The 22,987-nt window shown below is 39.1% G+C and overlaps 1 protein-coding gene across 1 annotated transcript; it reads right to left on the bottom strand.

Moving 5' to 3' along the window:
• Positions 1–3,327: 3,327 nt before the first annotated feature.
• LOC128615999 (NACHT, LRR and PYD domains-containing protein 12-like) lies at positions 3,328–22,465 on the bottom strand. Its single transcript, XM_053638432.1, has 12 exons — positions 21,947–22,465; positions 21,613–21,673; positions 21,164–21,280; positions 20,946–21,003; positions 20,242–20,446; positions 18,264–20,031; positions 16,646–16,855; positions 15,189–15,362; positions 10,495–10,668; positions 8,604–8,780; positions 4,914–5,090; positions 3,328–4,074 (listed from the first exon to the last, which is right to left on the bottom strand). The coding sequence occupies exons 1-12, from the start codon at positions 21,981–21,983 to the stop codon at positions 4,053–4,055; spliced, it is 3,180 nt and encodes a 1,059-aa protein (XP_053494407.1). The 5' UTR covers positions 21,984–22,465; the 3' UTR covers positions 3,328–4,052.
• Positions 22,466–22,987: the final 522 nt, after the last annotated feature.

Raw genomic sequence — 22,987 nt, 5'->3', positions numbered from 1 at the left:
GATACGTCCCTCCACAGCCCCTCAGAACTGCTCCTCTTTGTCCGCTTGGCCTTTATGGCCATTCTCAGATCAGGCTTCCATACTCGCCTTCTGGGTCTCCCTCGCACTAATGCTGGACCGGGCTCCACTCGTGGATGCCCGGGTGAACTCGACACAACAGTGAAGGAACTGGCTGAATGTCGCCGTTTGCTGTTTTGCTTTGTGAAATCTGTCGGTGATGGCATTAACCGCGCCGCCAAACGAGCTGGAAGGTTTAACAGGGTTGTCCTGCAAGAAGACCTTATCTTTGTCCCCCATACCTGAGAGGTTGAGCCATAAGTTCCTCTCTGCCCCAAACAAGCTACTCATTGAACGGACGATATGACAGGCTATTAGCTTGGTCGCCCAGAGAGACAAATCTGTGGCACACCGCAGCTCTGCCAATGCCTCGGGCCCAATTCCCTCCCTAGTGTTGAGCTCACTCAGCAGGCCTGCTTGGTAGGCCTGCAACACTGCCACTGTATGCAGTGACCAACAAGCAAGACCCGCTGCCGCATAGGATTTGCCCACCAACAGCAAGGTGGCCTTACATAGCTTAGAAGGCAAAGCCGGCCCCCTAAATTACCTGCTGTCAATGGAGAGAGGTGGCTCACAAGCACCTCCTCCACCTTCAGCATAGCTAAATAGCCATGCTGCTCACTGCCCACGATGGCTGAGTAATCAGACATCGCTGGTTATAAACATGGCTAGTGTATCGTTTCCCCCAGAAGCGTGATATTTCATCATGCACTTCTGGAAAAAAGGAAAGTTTTCTGTGGTATGAGGGAGATTTATTTTCACTGGGGAGGAAGAGCTCATCCAGCCTGCTACGAGCCTCTTCCTCTTCCCCGGGCCAGATAGAGCCGTGCTAGTCTCCGGCTCCTCTTCCAGATCCATACGAGATCACTAGGACCTGATCCTCGGGGCTCTGAAACCCATCTCCCTTCGGCCGAGAAGAGAGCAAGTCACGAGCGGAGCTGCCTAATTGTAAAGCGTTCACAATGCTCACAGTCAGATCCCTGGAGGGCTGCTGTGGCATGCGCCATCCCTAAACCCTTCACACAGCAAGGTGTAACACACTTCCTGAATTCTCTCTCACTCATTCTTTTTTATAGTCATTTTATATCAAATAATTAATTTTTAACAGTATTTCAGTGCTTCATCAAACTTGGCCACCATGTGGTGTCATATGGTATACAATAAATTCACATAAACTCACCAAACCCATAGAGTTTAATTCTCCAGCTCCCGATGACATATATATATATATTTTAAATACCTAGCTAATTTGAAAATTGTGAAAGGTTTATGTGTATAAAAAATTTATAAAGCCCCAAACATGTGGCCACGGCACGGTTCATATTGCATGGTAGATATACGTTATATTTAAAGGTGTGTACTAGGCTGTCAACCTGCCATTCGGTTAACTTATGTGTTAACTGAACTCTCCATCTGTACCAGCAACAATGTCAATCACAGATCCAGAATGAAATTTTAGATTATGTCAATTAGAATTTCACAAAACTGTGCTGAGTTTTTATAAGGACTTAACATGTTTTTATTTTTTACCAGGTTACATTTGCTATCAGTTTACAGTACCCCAAACAATGCAGAATTATGACCCAGAATGATCAACCAAACAATGTGTTTGCACTTTTTGAGTGTAGTATATCTATAATATACAACAACAACAACAACAACGATTATTATTATTATTATTATTATTATTATTATTATTATTATTATTATTATTTCTCTCTCTCTGTAGTCGTATCTTCCTCTGATGTGTTTGGCCACACAGAAAGGCAGAAAGCAGCGACTCAGGAAACAAGCCAAGCCTGTATACTTAGTCCCATGATGAGACATAACACACACACACACACAGTCTCTGTCACTGTCTGTAAACTGATTGTGTATATACTGCTATTGAATAAAATAGTGTTTGAATGTTTAAATTAAATATGACATTTCTGAGTGTATAAAGTCTTTATATATAATGTTTTGTGTCAAAAAGATTTTTTTTTTTTTTTTTTTTGCAGAACTGAAGATTATTAGCCTGAAAATCATTTTTGGGGAAAAAAAATCTGCCATCTTGTTCATGTGCAGGAGATTTCCTGTCTGTTCCCCATCTTCTTTACTCTGCTTCATGAAGAGTTGTATGCACTAAATCTTCCAGTGACACAGCTCAGCCACTGCAGCTCATCAGCTACGACAGACACACACTAACTCTTAATTTATGGATTTGTTTTTGGATCACTTACTTACAAGTCGTTAATATCAAAGACTGAGTTTTACAAAATGTTCATTAAATTATCTGGCAGCTTCCGGTACTTTTTCCACAGTAACAAAGTAATGTGTATACAACACTTGTGAAGTACTGTATATCTGATCATGTGCCTTCTTTTCCCTCCTCAGCAAGACACACACACTAGCTGCAGCCTACACACCGCCAAAGCTACCGGTGATACTATCATCAGTCCTCAATAGTTAGGGGGCATGACAGGACCATGGCATATTGCAGACATTCTCACAAGCCTGGTGGCTGTAAGTGAAATAAATAAGTCGTATGATACGGACCGGCCATAGCATCATCTTGTCCAGAGATCATGGAGAAGGTATCTATCTGTTGTTGGTACATTTGTATTGTATTTGAGAAGAGGAACCTTCAACATTATTAAATTCTGGAGCTGAGAGCAAAACTCTACACCTTGGCCAAGCTAACACTGGACAATTTGCTGAACAGTTTAGCTCACCTTACTGATTCCATTCCACACAGTTCCTGTAGGTAAGACACCTTTACACAGGTCATGTATAGATGTGTAGTGACTTTTTCATAATCAGTTTAAACTCTCCTAGCTGTGGATTAGTGATTAAAGAAGATTAAAGTTTAAAGCTGCCCTCTTCCTCATGCCTGTCACCCACATTCACACTTACTCTTACTAATAGGATAACATACTCCTGACCATCTGTCCAACTATTAGAAACTGATCACTTCAGAAAAGTGGCTAGAGCTGACTTTATGCTTGTATAATACAGATTTAAATTTACATTTATTCATTTAGCAGAGGCTTTTATCCAAAGCGACTTACAAATGAGAAAATACAAGCAAAGCGATATATCAAGCAGAGAACAATACAAGTAGTGCTCCCATACAAGATCTGTTAATTGAGCTCCAGAAGAAGCAAACACACACACACAAACACACACACACACACACACCAACAACAACAATAACAACAGCAACAACAATGTGCTTAATCACAACATGAACATAAATGGACAAAGTGTGTGTTTGAATTAAATTACACATTATACTGGAGGTACAACAAGAGTTTATTTATTGCTGATAAACAAATGTAATAGTAGAAGTTTCATTACTGTTCAGTTTGTGTATTTAAGCTACATTATACTGGATTACTCATAAGCAATCTAATATGTAGGTTTAGTTTATTTATCTCAGCTGCTTCATATTTACAGTCTGGACATTTCAATGAACCAAAACAAGTCATGGTAAAAGCAAAATCTTACCCATTATCATTATCCTTTTAAAAAAGTAACAGTCACATACACTCACCGTCCGCTTTAATAGGAACACCTGCACACCTGCTCATTTATGCAATTATCCAAACAGCCAAATACACACAACAGTCTCTATACAGAATGGTATAAAAAAAAAAAAACATCCTGTGAGTGAGTGTTAAGTGTGAAAATCCCAGGACATCAGCAGTTTCTGAAATACTCAAACCAACCCATCTGGTACCAACAACCCTGCCACGGTTAAAGTCACAGAGATCAGACTTTTCCTCCATTCTGATGTTTGATGTGAACATTAACTGAAGCTCTTGACCTGCATCTGCATGGGTTTATACATTGTGCAGCCACATGATTGGCTGATTAGATAACTGCACGAATGTGCAGGTGTACAGGTGTTCCTAAAAAAGTGGACGGTGAATGTATGTTCTTCAAACCACTTTGTAATGTTTATTTGTACAGGTTAATGTAATCCATAACCATCTGCGGTCGAGAATTGGAGATCAGAATGAAAATGTCATGAACCTGTAAAGAAGTGGAAAAGGATAAAATGATCAGATATTCATCAGATTTATCAGAATCAATTTTCAGACTCCTCACAAGAAAAATCAGTGTAAACACTGTGTGTATGTGTGTGTGTGTGTGTGTGTGTGTGTGTGTGTAGAACCAAGGCAAGCTGATTTGAAGGATTTGGACTATGCAAACAGTAAAAGTAAATAACAATAAAAATCCTGATGGAAAATATTTTAGAAAGGATATTAAACTGATTCCTTCAGCTGAGAATCACTTGCTGCTGTTAAGGACGGCCCACATGACTAGCCCAAAGTTTGGCGTGAGATTGCTTTGGACAGTGACACATGGACAACCTAAAGCTGACTGTGGATGTTCTCACTTGGACATCCTAATGATTAGACTTACTAAAGACAGTTTACACTCAGCTCTCATTCATCATACAGTAGAGAACTTCACTTTGATACTATAGACTTAAAGCTAAAACTCTAATGAAATCAGAACTGCTTGACTCTATAACTATAGAAGGGGAATGATTTATAATCACACTATCAGGTGTCACCCAGAAGAGGAAAAGTTCCAATTTGAATCTGATTCCTCTCAAGGTTTCTTCTCCTCTTATCATCTCAGGAAGATTTTCCTCTCCACTGTCACCTTTACTTGCTCATTAGGGTTTTAAATCTAAAGCTATATCCGGATTTCTGTAAAGCTACTTTGTGACAGTGTCCATGTTAAAAGTTCTACACAAATAAAATGTAAAAAAGTCTGTCTCTATCTGTCTAAACACACTAAATCACATTAAATAACAAGTGTGTGTGTGTGTGTGCGCGTGTGTGTTTCTGTCAGTAACTCACTCCAGTGTCTCCAGTTTACAGTGTGGATCCTTCAGTAGATCAGAGAGCAGCTTCACTCCTGATTCTCCTGGATTATTCTCGTTCAGATTCAGTTCTCTCAGGTGTGATGAGGTGTTTGACCTCAGAGCTGAAACCAGAGCAGCACAACCTTCACCTGTAATACTGCAGCGTTCTAGCCTGTAGAGAGATCAACAATTATAGATCAACCTACACATGCACACACACACACACACACACACACACACACACACACACACACACACACACACAGACAAACAGGTGTGATGATCTGACCTCAGTATCTCCAGTGTACAGTGTGGATTCTCCAGTCTAGCAGAGAGGCAATACATCAAATATGATATCCTATCTACGGAAGCACCATCTATCACTCCACTAAATTCAAGATAACGCTGTCTTGAAATGAACACTTGCAACAAGCTAAGAGAGTTAGTGTGTTTACAGTGTGTCCACAGGTCCTTAAAAAGACTTAAAATGTCTTAAATTCCTTTATGTAAAAATAAGGGCTTAATTTGCATTAAAATGTCTTAAATTCATGTTTCATAGGTCTTAAAACTGCAGCGGAACGACACGATAATGCAGATGTAGATGTTATTGTGGCTGTTTGCTGTGTGAGATGGTAAAGCCATGTGAATGGGTTACACTCAGAGTGTGTGTGTGTGTGTGTGCAGCTCGGTTCACAGTAAACACCACTACACACTGATTCATCTCTGTCTGTGCTGTGAGTTTGAGTCGCTTATAACCTGCATTTACACACAACACACACCACATTCACTTTGGGTTTACCTTAGACTAACCTCACACACTTCTGTGGGCAGGTTTACAGCATTTCACCTGATTGGTGATGAGAAGTGGATTTTTAAAAAATGTCACCAACTAAAAGGAGGACTTCCTGTGGTTTTCCTTCAAAATAAAAGCAACAAGGTCCAACGCATAAAAGTGAATTACGTCAGAAATATATTACTATTGTTATATTACTATTTGTACCCCAAATAAAAATTATTATTATTATTATTAAGTATTATTCCATGCAATAGTAATATTACAAAATTGCAATGGTTTTTAATATATATATTTTATTCTTCTTTATAAAAAATTCTGTTCATTTATAACACTACTTGTTAGATTACTCTGTCATTAAATTAGAAAACTCCTGGTAAACACTGCTGAGGGAGTTTCTTATACAGCTGCTGAGGGGGTTTCTAATACAGCTGCTGAGAGGGTTTCTAATAAAGCTGCTGAGAGAGTTTCTAATGCATCTGCTGAGGGGGTTTCTAATACAGCTGCTGAGGGAATTTCCAATACAGCTGCTGAGGGGGTTTCTAATACAGCTGCTGAGGGAGTTTCTAATGTAGCTGCTGAGGGAGTTTCTAATACAGCTGCTGAGGGGTGGAGGTTCTAATACAGCTGCTGAGGGGGTTTCTTATACAGCTGCTGAAGGAGTTTCTAATACAGCTGCTGAGCGGGAGTTTCTAATACAGCTGCTGAGGGTTTTTTTTAATACAGCTGCCTAGGTGGTTTCTAATACAGTTGCTGGGCGGGGTTTCTAATACAGCTGCTGAAGGGGGGTTTCTAATACAGCTGCTGAGAGGGTTTCTAATACAGCTGCTGAGGGGGGTTCTAATACAGCTGCTGAGGGGATTTCTAATACAGCTGCTGAGGGGGGTTTCTAATACAGCTGCTGAGGGGGGATATCTAATACAGATGCTGAGGGGGGGTATCTAATACAGATGCTGAGGGGGGGTTCTAATACAGCTGCTGATGGGTTTTCTAATACAGCTGCCTAGGGGGTTTCTAATACAGCTGCTGAGAGGGTTTCTAATACAGCTGCTGAGGGGGGTTCTAATACAGCTGCTGAGGGGATTTCTAATACAGCTGCTGAGGGAGTTTCGAATACAGCTGCTGAGTGGGGTTCTAATACAGCTGCTGAGGGAGTTTCTAATACATCTGCTGAGGGGGGGTTCTAATACAGCTGCTGAGTGGTTTTCTAATACATCTGCTCAGGGGGGGTGTTCTAATACAGCTGCTGAGGGGGGGTTTCCAATACAGCTGCCGAGGGGTTTACTAATACAGTGAGTGAGTGAGTGATGGTAAATTTGACATCTTTTTCTCTTCTGACTGCCATAATCCATCTCTATATTTGTTTTCCTCTCTTGGAAAGTCATGGGAAGGAAATACTGGATTTTTTTTCTTTCACTGTTGGAGTAAATGGTAATGCAAAAGGATATTTACTCTGGTCTCCCATCTACCTGTATAGAACTTTACCCTGCTATACTTTATTAAACATCCCAGAAAGGGATGTATCTGCATGAATACAATCCATTATAGCTGATGTACCATGTAGCATGATTGAAGTTATGTGCAGGTCTTAAATCTTTTTTTGGAAATGTTTTTAATATGGTATTTAAAAGTATTAAATTTGAAGTGCTGATACCTGCAGATACCTTGGTTTAGCACTGGTGAAATAAATACTATGGACTTGCTACCAAGGCAGATAATATGGCTAATTAACTAGCTAACATCAGCTAGTTTCCCCCCTCACGTTTCTTCACAGAGTGGCAGAGCACTATGTTTCTGTGATTTAGTACAATAATTACATTTAGCTGGTATCACATCTGTACTTTTGTTTAAGTCTTCCATCCACCATTGTGTTTATCTGTTCAAAATCCATCCATCCATCCATCCATCCATCCATCCATCTTCTACTGCTTACTCCTTCTTCAGGGTCGCGGGGGAACCTGGAGCCAATCCCAGGGAGCATCGGGCACAAGGCGGGGTACACCCTGGACAGGGTGCCAGTCCATCGCAGGGCACAATCACATACACACTCACACACACATTCATACACTACGGACACTTTAGACACACCAATCAGCCTACCATGCATGTCTTTGGACTGGGGGAGGAAACCGGAGTCTGTTCAAAATCAAAACATTAAAAAACAACAACTGCTGGCTCTCTGGTGTCTTTGCGACCGATTGTGTGTTGTATAGAGAGAGATTTTGTGTGTTTGTGTGTGTGTGTTTGTGTGTGTGTGTGTGTGTGTGTGTGTATGTGAGAGAGACAGAGAGAGAGAGAGAGAGAGAGAGAGAGACAGAAACACACTGAAATAACAATAATTGATTTTATAGCATTATTTGGTATTAATTTATAATCATTTTATAATTATTTAACCTGTTACAATGAAAATTACCCCCCCCCCCATTGCAAATCAGCTTTATTGTCAAAATTTACAGACTTTCAGCTGTTTGTAATGAACACATCAAACAAAAGCAATTGAATAGTTCAACACAATGAATGCTTCAAGTGGTTTCCCCAAATTCAGCTGAAAATATTTACCCCCTGAAGAGAATCCCTCACAACAGCACAAATATGCAGAACAGGTGTTGTCTCAAGCTGCAATGGGGGGTGAATAATTTTCATTGCAAATGTGCATGTTTACTACTGTTCCAAATATTCTATATGTTGTCTAAAAATAAAATGTATTGTGTTCAGTGGAAAAAAGTTGTTGTTTTGTACCCAGTCATTTAAAAATAATACATTTTAGAGCTGTAATCGTAATACCGCGATACCGTGATATTTTTACTTAAGGTTATCATACCTTCATAATCTCATACCGGTCCATGCCTAAGTTACAATAAAATAAACAAAATGTGAAAGTGATGATCTGACCTCAGTATCTCCAGTGTACAGTGTGGATTCTCCAATCCAGCAGAGAGCAGCATCACTCCTGAATCCTGCAGGTTATAATTGTTACTCAGGTCCAGTTCTCTCAGTCTGGAGGAGTTTGATCTGAGAACTGAGGACAGAACTCTACAGCTTTCCTCTGTGAGATTACACCCCCATAGCCTGGGAGAGAAATGATGATATATCAGAACACTGGCATCTGAATGTGTGTGTGTGTGTGTGTGTGTGTGTGTGTGTGTGCGTGTGTGTTTGTATGTGTGTGTGTGTGTGTGTGTGTGTTACACACACATACAGACAGATATTACATGTCTACATGTTATTAAGAAAGATAACAGGAATATGGTAATAATCCAATCTGAACCAGCAGGTATCTTTATTTATAGCACAGACTTTTATTCAGTGTGTTTTAACAGCTTTGGGGAAAGTGTTTTTGGAGAACAATTACACTCTGACCTACAGTTCAATACCAATATTTCCCCCAATTACAATTTTACATTTTTAAAATGTTAAATGGTAAAAAAAATAAATAAATAAAAAAATAAAAATAAAAAAAAGTATATAATATTGTGTCTATGGGGCACAAATGTAAAAACTTGATTATTCTTTTCTCTCTGACTTTTTTTGTACAATTGAGGCCATTCTGTTACATTTACAGTAAGTAGTGACTCATGTCAAATAAGTTTTCAGTTTCAGTGTAAATTTTTAACATAAATATAAATGTTAAACCTAAATATTAAATGAAATGGTTAAATTTAAACTTAGTGATAATTAGGACACTAAAGAGATTTTTCCACTGACTGTGAAAAACACCAGAAGAAAGATTTCTAGGGTTCCTGCTCACCTGTGTGAACATGCCATAGACCTGCTGCAGGGAGGCATGAGGACTGCAGATGTGTTCAGAGCAATAAACTGCAATGTCTGTAATGTAAGATGCCTGAGATAGTGCTACAGGGAGACAGGAAGGACAACTGATCGTCCTTTGAGTGGAAAATTACATGTAACCATGTGTCCCCCCAGACGTGATCGAGAACTTGAAGATGCCTTGTTGGAAGAGTGGAGGAACATCTCACAGCAAGAACTGACTAATCTGGTGCAGTCCATGAGGATGAGATGCACTGTAGTAATTAAAGCAGCTGGAGAGCACCAGATACTGACTGTTCCTTCTGATATCGACCCTCCCTTTGTTCACGGACTCATTATTCCATTTCTGTTCCTCAAACATCTGTGAAACTTCTACAGTTTTTGTCTCAGTTGTTGATTTTTTTTTATGTTAATACAAATATTTACACATGGTAAGAAATTTGCTGGAAATAAAAGTAGTTGAATGTGAGAGGATGTTTTTCTATTTGAATTCAGTTGAATGTGAGATGAGTTTATCTATTTATCTAGCTGTGTTAGTGCTACACACATTTCAAATGGTCTAAAACCCCATCACTTGAGAAGGTGACTAAGAAATCTACAACTATACTGTGGTGGACACTACAATGATCCTGAACAGGTGCTCATTTCTGTTTTACTGCAACTATTGATTCATGATGCTTATTTGGGACCAGGATGTCATCACAAAACAGGAAATCCTGAAATCAGACCCTGCTATGAAGTTACAGACATACAAAAATACAGAAGTAGGTAAATGTAAAAGTAGCGGCAGTGTAACTACCGCTAATGTGCTGTGTACCTACTTTTCTACATCTGTACATCTGTAATTTCATAGCAGAGAGGAATTTCAGGTCCCAAAAAGAATATATTTACATTTGGCTCCCCATATCTGTCAGCCCCATGTTATATTTCAGGCTTGATTTACATTTTAATATTATTAGGTTTATACTCTAATAGTGACAATAAAATAAACAAAATGTGAAAGTGATGATCTGACCTCAGTATCTCCAGTGTACAGAGTGGATTCTCCAGTCCAGCAGAGAGCAGCTTCACTCCTGAATCCTGCAGTTTATTGTAACTCAGGTTCAGTTCTCTCAGTCTGGAGGAGTTTGAGCTGAGAACTGAGGACAGAACTCTACAGCTTTCCTCTGTGAGATTACAGTCATACAGCCTGGGGTAGAAATTATGATATATCAGAACAGTGATATGTGTGTGTGTGTGTGTGTGTGTGTGTGTGTGTGTGAGTGTGTGAGTGTGTGTGTGTGTGTGTGTGTGTGTGTGTGTGCGAGAGAAAGAGAGAGAGTATGTTTGTGTCTCATACAACCTGGGAGAGAAATGATGATATATCAGAACACTGCCATTAAGGATCAACGCTGTCAATACTTTCAATGTTGATATTTCCTTTAAAAACTGAAAACTTAAAAATTTCAATATTCAGTGTGTTTATTTATTTTCATTCACATCTGAATGTGTGTGTGTGTGTGTGTGTGTGTGTGTGTTTGTGTGTGTGTGAGAGAGAGAGAGAGAGCCTTACACACACATACAGACAGATATCACGTCTACATTTTCCTAAGAAAGATAAGAGGAAGATGGTAATAATCCAGTCCGAACCAGCAGGTATCTTTATTTATAGCACAGACTTTTATTCAGTGTGTTTTAGCAGCTTTGGGGAAAGTGTTTTTATTAATTTAATTTTTAATTTTAATGTTTTTTTTTAGAACATTTACACTCGAGTGACATATCACAGCAAACCAGCAACTCCATTTCCCAGAATGCACCACAAACTACATACATGGCCAAAGATGACTACAGCCCCAAACACACACATACAAACCCCTCTCCAGAGCACTATTTAGACACACCAGTTCTCAATCACACCATGCTTTAAAAAAGACTGCTCACACAGGACACATTAGTGACGTATACACTCAGTTGCTCATTCTCTGATGTTACCAAACCTTTATACTGTGTTGCTATTCTGGTTTTGACTCTGCTTTATCCCCAACTGTGACTATCTGCCTTACCTTCTCAAGTTTCTTTGCCCCTTGTCTGTCCTCGTTCCTGATTGTTGCCTCACCCTTTTGAGCTGTTATTTCATTAAAACTGTTATACCTGCAATTGTTTCTGCCTCCGTTACGTGACATAGGGACAAACAGTTCAATTCCAATTTTTTTCAATCACTTAAATTGAAAAATGTTAAATGGTAAAAAAATGTTATATAATATTTTGTCTATGGGGCACAAATGTAAAAAGTTGATTATTCTTTTCTCTCTGACTTTTTTTGTACAATTGAGGCCATTCTGTTACATTTACAGTAAGTAGTGACTCATGTCAAATAACAGTTTTCAAGTTTCAGTGTAAAATTTTAATATACAATCCCAATTCCAAAGAAGTTGGGACGCTGTGTAAAATGTAAATAAAAACAGAACGCAATGATTCACAAATCTCATAAACCCATATGTTATTCACAGTAGAACAAAGAAAACATATCAAATGTTTAAACTGAGGAAATGTAACATTTTAAGAAAAAATGGTAATTTTGAATTTGATGGCCGTAACATGTCTCAGAAAAGTTGGGACGGGAAAACAAAAAGCTGGGAAAAGTAAGTGTTAGTAAAAAGAAACAGCTGGAGGTTAATTGGGAACAGGTCAATAACATGACTGGGTATAAAAAGAGTATCTTAGAGAGACGGAGTCTTTCAGAAGTAAAGATGGGCAGAGGTTCCTCAATGTAAAATTGTGAACACTATGAATATCTCACCATCTACAGTACATAATATCATCAAAAGATTCTGAGAATCTGGAGAAATCTTTGTGCACAAGGGACAAGGGTGAAAATCCCTGTGCATGCCCGTGATCTTCGGGCCCTCAGGAGCCACTGCATTAACAAGAGGCATGATTTTGTAATGGAAATCACTGCATGGGCTCAGAAACACCTCCAGAACTCATTGTATGTGAACACAGTTCACCGTGCCATCCACAAACGCTGGTTAAAGCTCTATTATGCAAAGAAGAAGCCATATGTGAACATGATCCAGAAACGCCATCTTCTCTGGGCCAAAGCTCATTTAAAATGGACTGAGGCAAAGTTCAAAAACTGTTCTCTGGTCAGCCCAATCCAAATTTGAATTTCTTTTTGGAAACCATGGACACCGCATCCTCTAAACTAAAGAGAACTAAAGAGGAGAGGGACCATCCAGCTTTTTATCAGAGCTCAGTTCAAAAGCCTGCATCTCTATTGGTATGGGGTGCATTAGTGTCTATGGAATGGGCAGTTTGCGCATCTGGTCAGGCACCATTAATGCTGTTTTAGAGCAACATCTGCTTCCATCCAGATTCCATCACATCTTTACTTCTGAGAGACTCTGCCTCTCTAAGATACTCTTTTTATACCCAAGCATCTTACTGACCTGTTGTGAATAACATATGGATTTATGAGATTTGTAAATCATTGCATTCTGTTTTAAATTTTAATTTTAAGATGAGACAAGATAAGATCAGATAACACTTATTAATCCCCAGATGGAGAAATTGGGTTGTCACAGCAGCAACCAAAAAAAAAGAAAAGAAAAAAGAGTTAAAATAGATAGTAAGGAGAACAATACAGGGATATATAAAGGGTATATATAGTATCTCACAAAAGTGAGTACACCCCTCACATTTTTGTAAATATTTGATTATATCTTTTCATGTGACAACACTGAAGAAATGACACTTTCCTACAATATAAAGTGTATAGAGTGTACAGCTTGTGTAACAGTGTACATTTGCTGTCTCCTCAAAATAACTCAACACACAGCCATTAATGTCTAAACCGCTGGTAACAAAAGTGAGTACACCCCTAAGTGAAAATGTCCAAATTGGGCCCAAAATGTCAATATTTTGTGTGGCCACCATTATTTTCCAGCACTGCCTTAACCCTCTTGGGCATGGAGTTCACCAGAGCTTCACAGGTTGCCACTGGAGTTCTCTTCCACTCCTCCATGACGACATCATGGAGCTGGTGGATGTTAGAGACCTTGTACTCCTCCACCTTCCGTTTGAGGATGCCCAACAGATGCTCAAAAGGGTTTAGTCCATCACCTTCACCCTCAGCTTCTTTAGCAAGGCAGTGGTCGTCTTGGAGGTGTGTTTGGGGTCGTTATCATGCTGGAATACTGCCCTGCGGCCCAGTCTCCGAAGGGAGGGTCTCATGCTCTGCTTCAGTATTTCACAGTACATGTTGGCACTCATGGTTCCCTCAATGAACTGTAGCTCCCCAGTGCCGGCAGCACTCATGCAGCCCCAGACCATGACACTCCCAGCACCATGCTTGACTGTAGGCAAGACACACTTGTCTTTGTACTCCTCACCTGGTTGCTGCCACACACGCTTGACACCATCTGAACCAAATAAGTTAATCTTGGTCTCATCAGACCACAGGACATGGTTCCAGTAATCCATGTCCTTAGTCTGCTTGTCTTCAGCAAACTGTTTGTGGGCTTTCTTGTGCATCATCTTTAGAAGAGGCTTCCTTCTGGGACGACAGCCATGCAGACCAATTTGATGCAGTGTGCGGCATATGGTCTGAGCACTGACAGGCTGACCCCCCCACCCCTTCAATCTCTGCAGCAATGCTGACAGCACTCATACGTCTATTTCCCAAAGACAACCTCTTGATATGATGCTGAGCACGTGCACTCAACTTCTTTGGTCGACCATGGCGAGGCCTGTTCTGAGTGGAACCTGTCCTGTTAAACCGCTGTATGGTCTTGGCCACCATGCTGCAGCTCAGTGTCATGGTCTTGGCAATCTTCTTATAGCCTAGGCCATCTTTATGTAGAGCAACAATTCTTTTTTTCAGATCCTCAGAGAGTTCTTTGCCATGAGGTGCCATGTTGAACTACCAGTGACCAATATGAGGGAGTGTGAGAGTGATGACACCAAATTTAACACACCTGCTCCCCATTCACACCTGAGACCTTGTAACACGAACAAGTCACATGACACCGGGGAGGGAAAATGGCTAATTGGGCCCAATTTGGACATTTTCACTTAGGGGTGTACTCACTTTTGTTGCCAGCGGTTTAGACATTAATGGCTGTGTGTTGAGTTATTTTGAGGGGACTGCAAATTTACACTGTTACACAAGCTGTACACTCACTACTTTACATTGTAGCAAAGTGTCATTTCTTCAGTGTTGTCACATGAAAAGATATAATCAAATATTTACAAAAATGTGACGGGTGTACACACTTTTGTGAGATACTGTACAAAATATACATTTTACACAGGGTCCCAACTTTTTTAGAATCGGGGTTAGACATCTCAGTGTTAAATCGAAATATTTAATGAAATGGTTAAATGTAAATGTTAAATATATACTTAGTGATAATTAATTAGGGATGTGAAAAACAATATTTATTTTTTGATTTAAGATTTATATTTAATATTTAGATTCAACAGTTATATTTAACAATTGGCTTTATATTTACACTGAAATGTATTTGATACGAGTCACTATCTAAATGTAACAGAACGGCCTCAAATGATCAAAAAAGTCAGAGAGAAAAGAATATTTTTACATTTGGCTCCCCATATCTGTCAGCCCCGTGTTATACATCAGACTTGTTGATTTACATTTTAATATTATTAGGTTTATACTATTATAGTGGCAATAAAATAAACAAAATGTGAAAGTGATAATCTGACCTCAGTATCTCCAGTGTACAGTGTGGATTCTCCAGTCCAGCAGAGAGCAGCTTCACTCCTGAATCCTGCAGTTTATTGTAATTCAGGTCCAGTTCTCTCAGTCTGGAGGAGTTTGATCTGAGAACTGAGGACAGAACTCTACAGCTTTCCTCTGTGAGATTACAGTCATACAGCCTGGGGAGAAATTATGATATATCAGAACACTAACATCTGAATGTGTGCGTGTGTGTGTGTGTGTGTGTGTGTGTACGCCTTACACACACATACAGACAGATTTCAGCTTTGGGGAAAGTGTTTTTGGAGAACATTTACACTCGGGACCCACAGTTCAATACCAATTTTTCCCCCAATTACAATGTTACATTTTTAAAATGTTAAATGGTAAACAAAATGTTATATAATATTGTGTCTATGGGGCACAAATGTAAAAAGTTGATTAGTCTTTTCTGTCTGACTTTTTTTGAACAACTGAGGCTATTCTGTTACATTTAAGTAGTGACTCATGTCAAATAACAGTTTTCAGTTTCAGTGTAAATTTTAAATATAAATATAAATGTTAAACCTAAATATTAAATGAAATGGTTAAATGTTATAGAATATATTAATAAAGCACATTTTAATAATCAATATGAGATATCAAGCATGATCAATATGTATAATCAATACTTAGCAGCATAATCTAAACCCGTAAATCAGACTACATTCTAGGTGTCTACAGAGTTAGAAGAGTCGTGTTTTTCTGTATCTCTGCACAGCAGTAAATCAGCATTTAGACATTTTTCTGTACGGCCGAAAAACCACTCTTCTAATTAAGGTAACACTGAGGCTTGGACAACACCATACTTTTGAGTATCGAGCTGGGATGAAAGCCAGAAACTCATTAAGGTAGAAAGTGAACTTTGTACAGAGTAAAAATACTGTCCTCATAAAACCTTTTAAAAAAAAAAAAAAAAAAATCAACTAAGTGCACATGCACCACAAATCTAAGATATCATATAGACATAAATAATTAATTGTGGGGAAGGAGAAGGGATTTTAGGAAGAAAGGGTCAAACCCCACCTAGAGATGAGCTTATTACAATTAGTATATGAATGAGAGATTCATTTCATTAGCATCTAACATTTATATTTACTATTTAGTTTTAACATTTATATTTAACATTTATATTTATATGTAAGATTTATATTTAATATTTAGATTATATATTTAGATTCAACATTTTCATTTAATATTTAGATTTAACAATTACATTCAACATTTAGATTTAACATTTACACTGAAACGTATTTGATACGAGTCACTATCTAAATGTAACAGAACGGCCTCAAACGTTCAAAAAAGTCAGAGAGAAAAGAATATATTTACATTTGGCTCTCCATATCTGTCAGCTCCTTGTTATACATCAGACTTGTTGATTTACATTTTAATATTATTAGGTTTATACTATAATAGTGACAATGAAATAAACAAAATGTGAAAGTGATGATCTGACTTCAGTATCTCCAGTGTACAGTGTGGATTCTCCAGTCCAGCAGAGAGCAGCTTCACTCCAGAATCCTGCAGGTTATTGTGACTCAGGTCCAGTTCCCTCAGTCTGGAGGAGTTTGATCTGAGAACTGAGGACAGAACTCTACAGCTTTCCTCTGTGAGATTACACCCAGGCAGCCTGGGAGAGAAATGATGATATATCAGAGCACTGACATCTAGGATTGGAAGGATCAACGCTGTCAATACTTTCAATGCCGATATTTAACTGAAAACTTAAAAATGTCAAAGTTCAATGTGTTACAGGATAAGTGATTGAACTATCTGCCCTGCTCGGGGTATGGCTTTGGCAGACCCATGAGGTGGGAGCTACCCTATTATTTAAGGACCTTTATTTTGGCAGGCGCATATGTATCATGGTGAATCAGAGTTGCACGCTCCCTGGCATTTCCCTTTGCGTTTCAGTTCCCGTTTCCGTTCAGGTACGTTGAGTGCTCACGGTGCTCACGGTGTAAGGAGGTGAACATCTCAAGGCTAATATGTTTATATATAGTTCTATAGTGGAGCTGGTGGCGCATGTATATGTATATGTGTATGTTTATGTGTATATGTATATGTATGTGTATATGTGTATATGTATATGTGTATGTATATGTGTATATGTGTATGTGTATGTATATGTGTATATGTGTATGTGTATGTGTGTGTATATGTGTATATGTGTATGTGTATGTGTGTGTATATGTGTATAGGTATATGTGTATGTGTATGTATATGTGTATGTACAGTATCTCACAAAAGTGAGTACACCCCTCACATTTTTGTAAATATTTGATTATATCTTTTCATGTGACAGCACTGAAGAAATGACACTTTGCTACAATGTAAAGTAGTGAGTGTACAGCTTGTGTAACAGTGTAAATTTGCTGTCCCCTCAAAATAACTCAACACACAGCCATTAATGTCTAAACCGCTGGCAACAAAAGTGAGCACACCCCTAAGTGAAAATGTCCAAATTGGGCCCAATTAGCCATTTTCCCTCCCTGGTGTCATGTGACTTGTTAGTGTTACAAGGTCTCAAGTGTGAATGGGGAGCAGGTGTGTTAAATTTGGTGTCATCGCTCTCACACTCCCTCATACTGGTCACTGGAAGTTCAACATGGCACCTCATGGCAAAGTACTCTCTGAGGATCTGAAAAAAAGAATTGTTGCTCTACACAAATGTGTTTATTTATTTTTATTATAAAGAGTGTGACCCTTCTGCCATCTGCACACATGCAGTCAGAGATAGATGCACAAATGAGAGAGAGAGAGAGTAATTATCTGATTAGAGTAATTACTGACAAGCAGTATTCAGCCAGTTCACTCTTAATCTGTATGTAAAGAAAATGTATTAAACATAAAACAAAAATAACAATCTACTGTATGTAATGATGCTCGCTTCAATAAGCTCCCTCATTCTCTTTACATACAGATTAAGAGTGAACTGACTGAATAATGCTTGTCGATAATTACTCTAATCAGTACCATTAGTGTTATATTAAAATAATAAAAACTGCACTAATAAATTAAGGATAAAAGATACCTACACAGCTTTTCTGGATGCTTTGACCACTGGCAGCAGCTTCTGAAGACATTCCTCCGAGCCATAATATTTCCTCAAATCAAACACATCCAGATCCACTTCTGAGTTCAGCAACACAAACACCAGAGCTGACCACTGGGCAGGAGAGAGACTGACTCCACAGAGACACCAGGAATCTCTTCTGTTAAGGTAATGTTGGACTTCCTGCACTAGAGAATGATCATTCAGTTCATTCAGACAGTGGAACAGATTGATGGATTTATCTGGAGATGGATTCTTCCTGATCATCATCTTGATGTACTCGAGTGTTTCCTCTTTGCTGTGAGAGCTGCTTCCTGTCTGGGGCAGTAGGTCTCGTAAGAGAGTCTGATTGGACTCCAGTGAGAGACCCAGAAGGAAGCGGAGGAACAGGTCCAGGTGTCCATTCTCACTCTGTAAGGCCTTGTCCACTGCACTCCTCAGGAAATCAGACATGTTTGACTTGGTGAAAAGATCAGACCAGGTTTGTTCTTTTGCAATCTTTTTGTTAATGAAGGAGAGAAATGCATATAAAGCAGCCAGAAACTCCTGAACACTCAGATGTACAAAGCTGAACACCTTCCCCAGATGAATCCCAAACTCCTCTCTGAAGATTTGGGTACACACTCCTGAGTACACTGACACTTCTCTGACATCAATGCCACACTCTCTTAGGTCTTCCTCATAGAAGATCAGGTTTCCTTTCTCCAGCTGTTGGAAAGCCAGTTTTCCCAGTGCCAGGATACTCTCCCTGGTCTGCTGAGGATCACGGTCAAATTCCTGATGGTACTTTTGGTCCCTGTGTTCGATCTGAAAGATCAGGAAGTGTGTGAACATTTGAGTCAGAGTCTTGGGGATCTCTCCACTCTCTGCTCCACCCAACATTCTCTCTAGAACAGTGGCTGAGATCCAGCAGAAGACTGGGATGTGGCACATGATGTAGTGGCTTCTTGTGTGAGACTTCATGTGTGAGATGATTTTATCAACCATCCTCTGATCACTGATCCTCTTCCTGAAGTACTCCTCTTTCTGAGGATCACTGAACCCTCGTACCTCTGTTACCTCGTCTACACACTCAGGAGGGATCTGATTGGCTGCTCCTGGTCGAGAGGTTATCCAGAGGAGAGCAGAGGGAAGCAGATTGCCCTTGATGAGGTTTGTCAACAGCACATCCACTGAGGCTGACTCTGTTACATCACACAATCTCTCATTCTTCTGGAAATTTAGAGGAAGTCGACACTCATCCAGACCATCAAAGATGAACAGGACTTTGTTGATCTCACAGTCTATTAATTGTAATTCTTTCATTTCTGGGAAAAAGTGATGAAGAAGATCCATCAGACTGAGATTTTTCTGTTTCATCAGATTCAGCTCTCTGAAGGGAAGTGGAAACATGAAGATGATGTCCTGATTTGCTTTTCCTTCAGTCCAGTCCAGAATGAACTTCTGCACAGAGACTGTTTTTCCAATTCCAGCAACTCCTTTAGTCAGCACTCTTCTGATGGACTTGTCTTTAAAGAGGTCATTACATTTGATGGGTGTCTCCTGTGCTGCTGGTCTCCTGGATGCTAACTCAATCTGTCTCACCTCATGTTCATTATTGACGTCTCCACTCCAACCCTCTGTGATATAGAGATCTGTGTAGATCTCATTCAGAAGTGCTGAGCTTCCAGGCTGTGAGATTCCTTCATTAATTCTTTTACATTTCTCTCTCAGTGTGGATTTGAGTTTTCGCTGGTACACAGAGACGAGTTCTGATAACAAGAAGAATAAAATGTAAACTCTATGATCATCTCTGTTGATTATTCCTATTTTCATATCTGTATTTCATATGTAATGTCAGTACTGATCTGTTATTATATTGTCTTGATAAAAGCACATCCTTATGATGAGATGTGTTTAATAAATTTAGAGTAGTTTCCTTCCTCTAAAGTTAGTGATTTTATAACCCCATGAGCTCTTACTGTTCTGCAGTGTGTTAGCGAGATCTGTGTGGTTCATGTTCTTCAGGAAGTGCAGTGTAATCTTCAGCACTCCCTCTCTGACACTGCTCTGATCCTCCTCATCCTTCACCTCCCTCTCAGAGCATGCTGGGTAATCTGGACTCAGGAGCTTCTTAAATCTCTTCAGCTCATTCTTTAACAGACTGATGACTTTGTGCTCCAGCTCCTGATTAGAAAAAGGATGAAAAAAATACAAAAACTCTATAATGTCACATGGGTGCGTGTTCATTGCCAAATATAAAACTACATTTTGTCTGATTAATCATAAAGCTTCTACACGCAGATGTAAAAAATAAAACGTTTTGCACCAAATACAGCTTTGGGATTAGAATAGTGTATTCCAGGCCGATTCAATAGGTGGCATCCAGACCAACTGGTTTCAGCTGAGGACGTAGACGAGTAAATAAATGAAGGTGAGTGAGTGAACATTTCTGTGTGTTTGAAACCAATGAGGAAAACACAATACACTTGTGTTCTCTCTTAGTGTTGCTCAATATTTTGTTCTGTCACATTACAGTGAGAGTGGAATAGGTGTAATGATTACTCAGATCTCTGCAGCACACATATAGAGATATTCATTACAATGCTGGGATTAGTAAACACACACACACACACACACACACACACACACACACACACACACACACACACACACACAAACACACCTGCAATATGTCTTCCAAACGACTTTTCTCAGTGATTTCTGATTTATTCTTTTGTGGTCTATGAACAAACAAAACAGTTGTTAAAAGTTGAACAGGACTATAAATCATATTCATAACTACAAACACAAACCAGTGAATACACAGATATTTGAGAGATGTTTGATTATGTGAGAGTGTGAGAGATGAAACATTGCACTCATACATTAAACTGTACTCACCTCAGTTCAGTAGCACAGTCTGTGTCTCTAAAGTTTATTGGAAGCTCCATTGACCAGTCACTCTTCATGGACACACAGCTGGGTTCAGGTGAGTCTGATCTCTTACCATGAATCAGACTAAACACACACAACCACTGCATCATTATTACTGTTCTGTAGCAATACTGAATAATTAACCTGTAGTTAAAATCTGATGATATTCCTTATTAACACTGATACGATTCTTTAACCTTCATACTTTATCCAGCTACAGGGACTTGGGGTTAGATGTGTTGCTCAGTAGCTTAATGTCACTAATCATCAGCTGGTTTTGAACATCTCGAGAAAAACCTGCTGAATTAAACTATTCACTAGTCACTTTCCCCAGATACATTTCAGAGTCTGATCTGTTTAGTGTTGCTGAATGTGAGAACAATTATGTTCTTCACCGAGTCACACCCTTCACTCACCTCTCGTCTTTCTTTCTGTCCTGTTCCATAGACACACTCGGTTTGGAGGTCATGTCTCCTCCTACAGGTTACACATGTAAACCCACACACACACACACACACACACACACACACACACACAGTAACAGTGATTTGGTGGTTTAATGTCTTACTTCAGTCCAGTATGTGTGTGTTACATCTAACTCTGTATGATCACACGGTACACTTACAGTAAAATCAAGTCCTACAATAAACTGTGTAAGTTAGAAACTTCAGTAAAAATCAACTGAACTGTTTTTCATCTAGTGTAGATTCATAACATTCACATGTTATAGCTTTAGATGTAGATACTTACTGTGTTTTTCTCCCCAAGAACATTTTACAGTCCCCATGTCATAAAATTATTGTGATTTTCTCCTGTGAATGTTTTACTTCCTTTCTTCACAAAATGCAGTTTCACTTTTAGTCCACGGGAGGAAGTGCAGGACACACACACACACACACACACACACACACACACACACACACACATACACACAGAGTTTCTTTTTTTTCTTAAATACCAACTCAAAAACACATACAAACACACACACACACAGAGTAATGAACATGTTCATGCATGAGCCCAAATACTTTCAGTTTATATCTACAATATATGGTGTTATGTGTCTACATACAGTAATTTGTGACTGTCAATATATAAGTTCATTTATACAAACACACAACATATACACTTATCTCTCATTATAGTCATTATAAACACACACACACAAAATACCCATAAAGTACACACTCACATAAAGTGCACATGCAGAGTTATATGTTATAAAGTTAAACGTGTAGGAGGTGAAGTCAAGGACCACACACACACACACACACATACACACACACACACACACACACACACACACACACACAAACACACACACAAAGAGAGAGAGAGAGAGAGGTTAGCGCCAACCCTAATCAAACACACCTTAGTTGGAGCTAAACTGTAGATCTGAAGAACCCTGTGATAGATCATGCTTCACTGTTGCTGATATCAAATGTAGTAACATTTTAGACCTCATTGACAAGCATAAGTTATTGTATGTCAATCATAAACATAATTACTGTAAAATACTGTTCATTTTTATTATTTGTTATGCTTATATTACATCTGTTCATTTCTCAAAATGCATGAATAAAGTAGGCTTTTCCCCAGATTTCTACTAGCTCTAGCTCTGTAACCCGTGGAATCTCAAACAAAAATTTTTACAGCAGAATGCTACTATAGAGGACGTAGGTTTGAAGTCTCAAACCTGAAATGTTCTGCATGCACACTATACTTACCCAGGTATCCCGTAAAATTAAAACTGAGACTCGAACCCTTCCCGTTATAAATTGACCCTAAAAG

The sequence above is a fragment of the Ictalurus furcatus genome, chromosome 1 (genome assembly GCF_023375685.1).
Source record: "Ictalurus furcatus strain D&B chromosome 1, Billie_1.0, whole genome shotgun sequence".
NCBI classification, from domain to species: domain Eukaryota; kingdom Metazoa; phylum Chordata; class Actinopteri; order Siluriformes; family Ictaluridae; genus Ictalurus; species Ictalurus furcatus.
This window is presented reverse-complemented; position numbering and strand designations above follow the sequence as displayed.

Excerpts from the sequence above, each read along its gene's own strand:
- LOC128615999 (XM_053638432.1), bottom strand. The coding sequence starts at position 21,983 with ATGGGGACTGTAAAATGTTCTTGGGGAGAAAAACACA. Across the intron at positions 20,447-20,945 it reads GTTTGGAAGACATATTGCAG|GAGCTGGAGCACAAAGTCAT; the intron begins GTGTGTTTGTGT and ends TTTTCTAATCAG. Across the intron at positions 5,091-8,603 it reads TGTACACTGGAGATACTGAG|GCTAGAACGCTGCAGTATTA; the intron begins GTCAGATCATCA and ends ATCTCTCTACAG.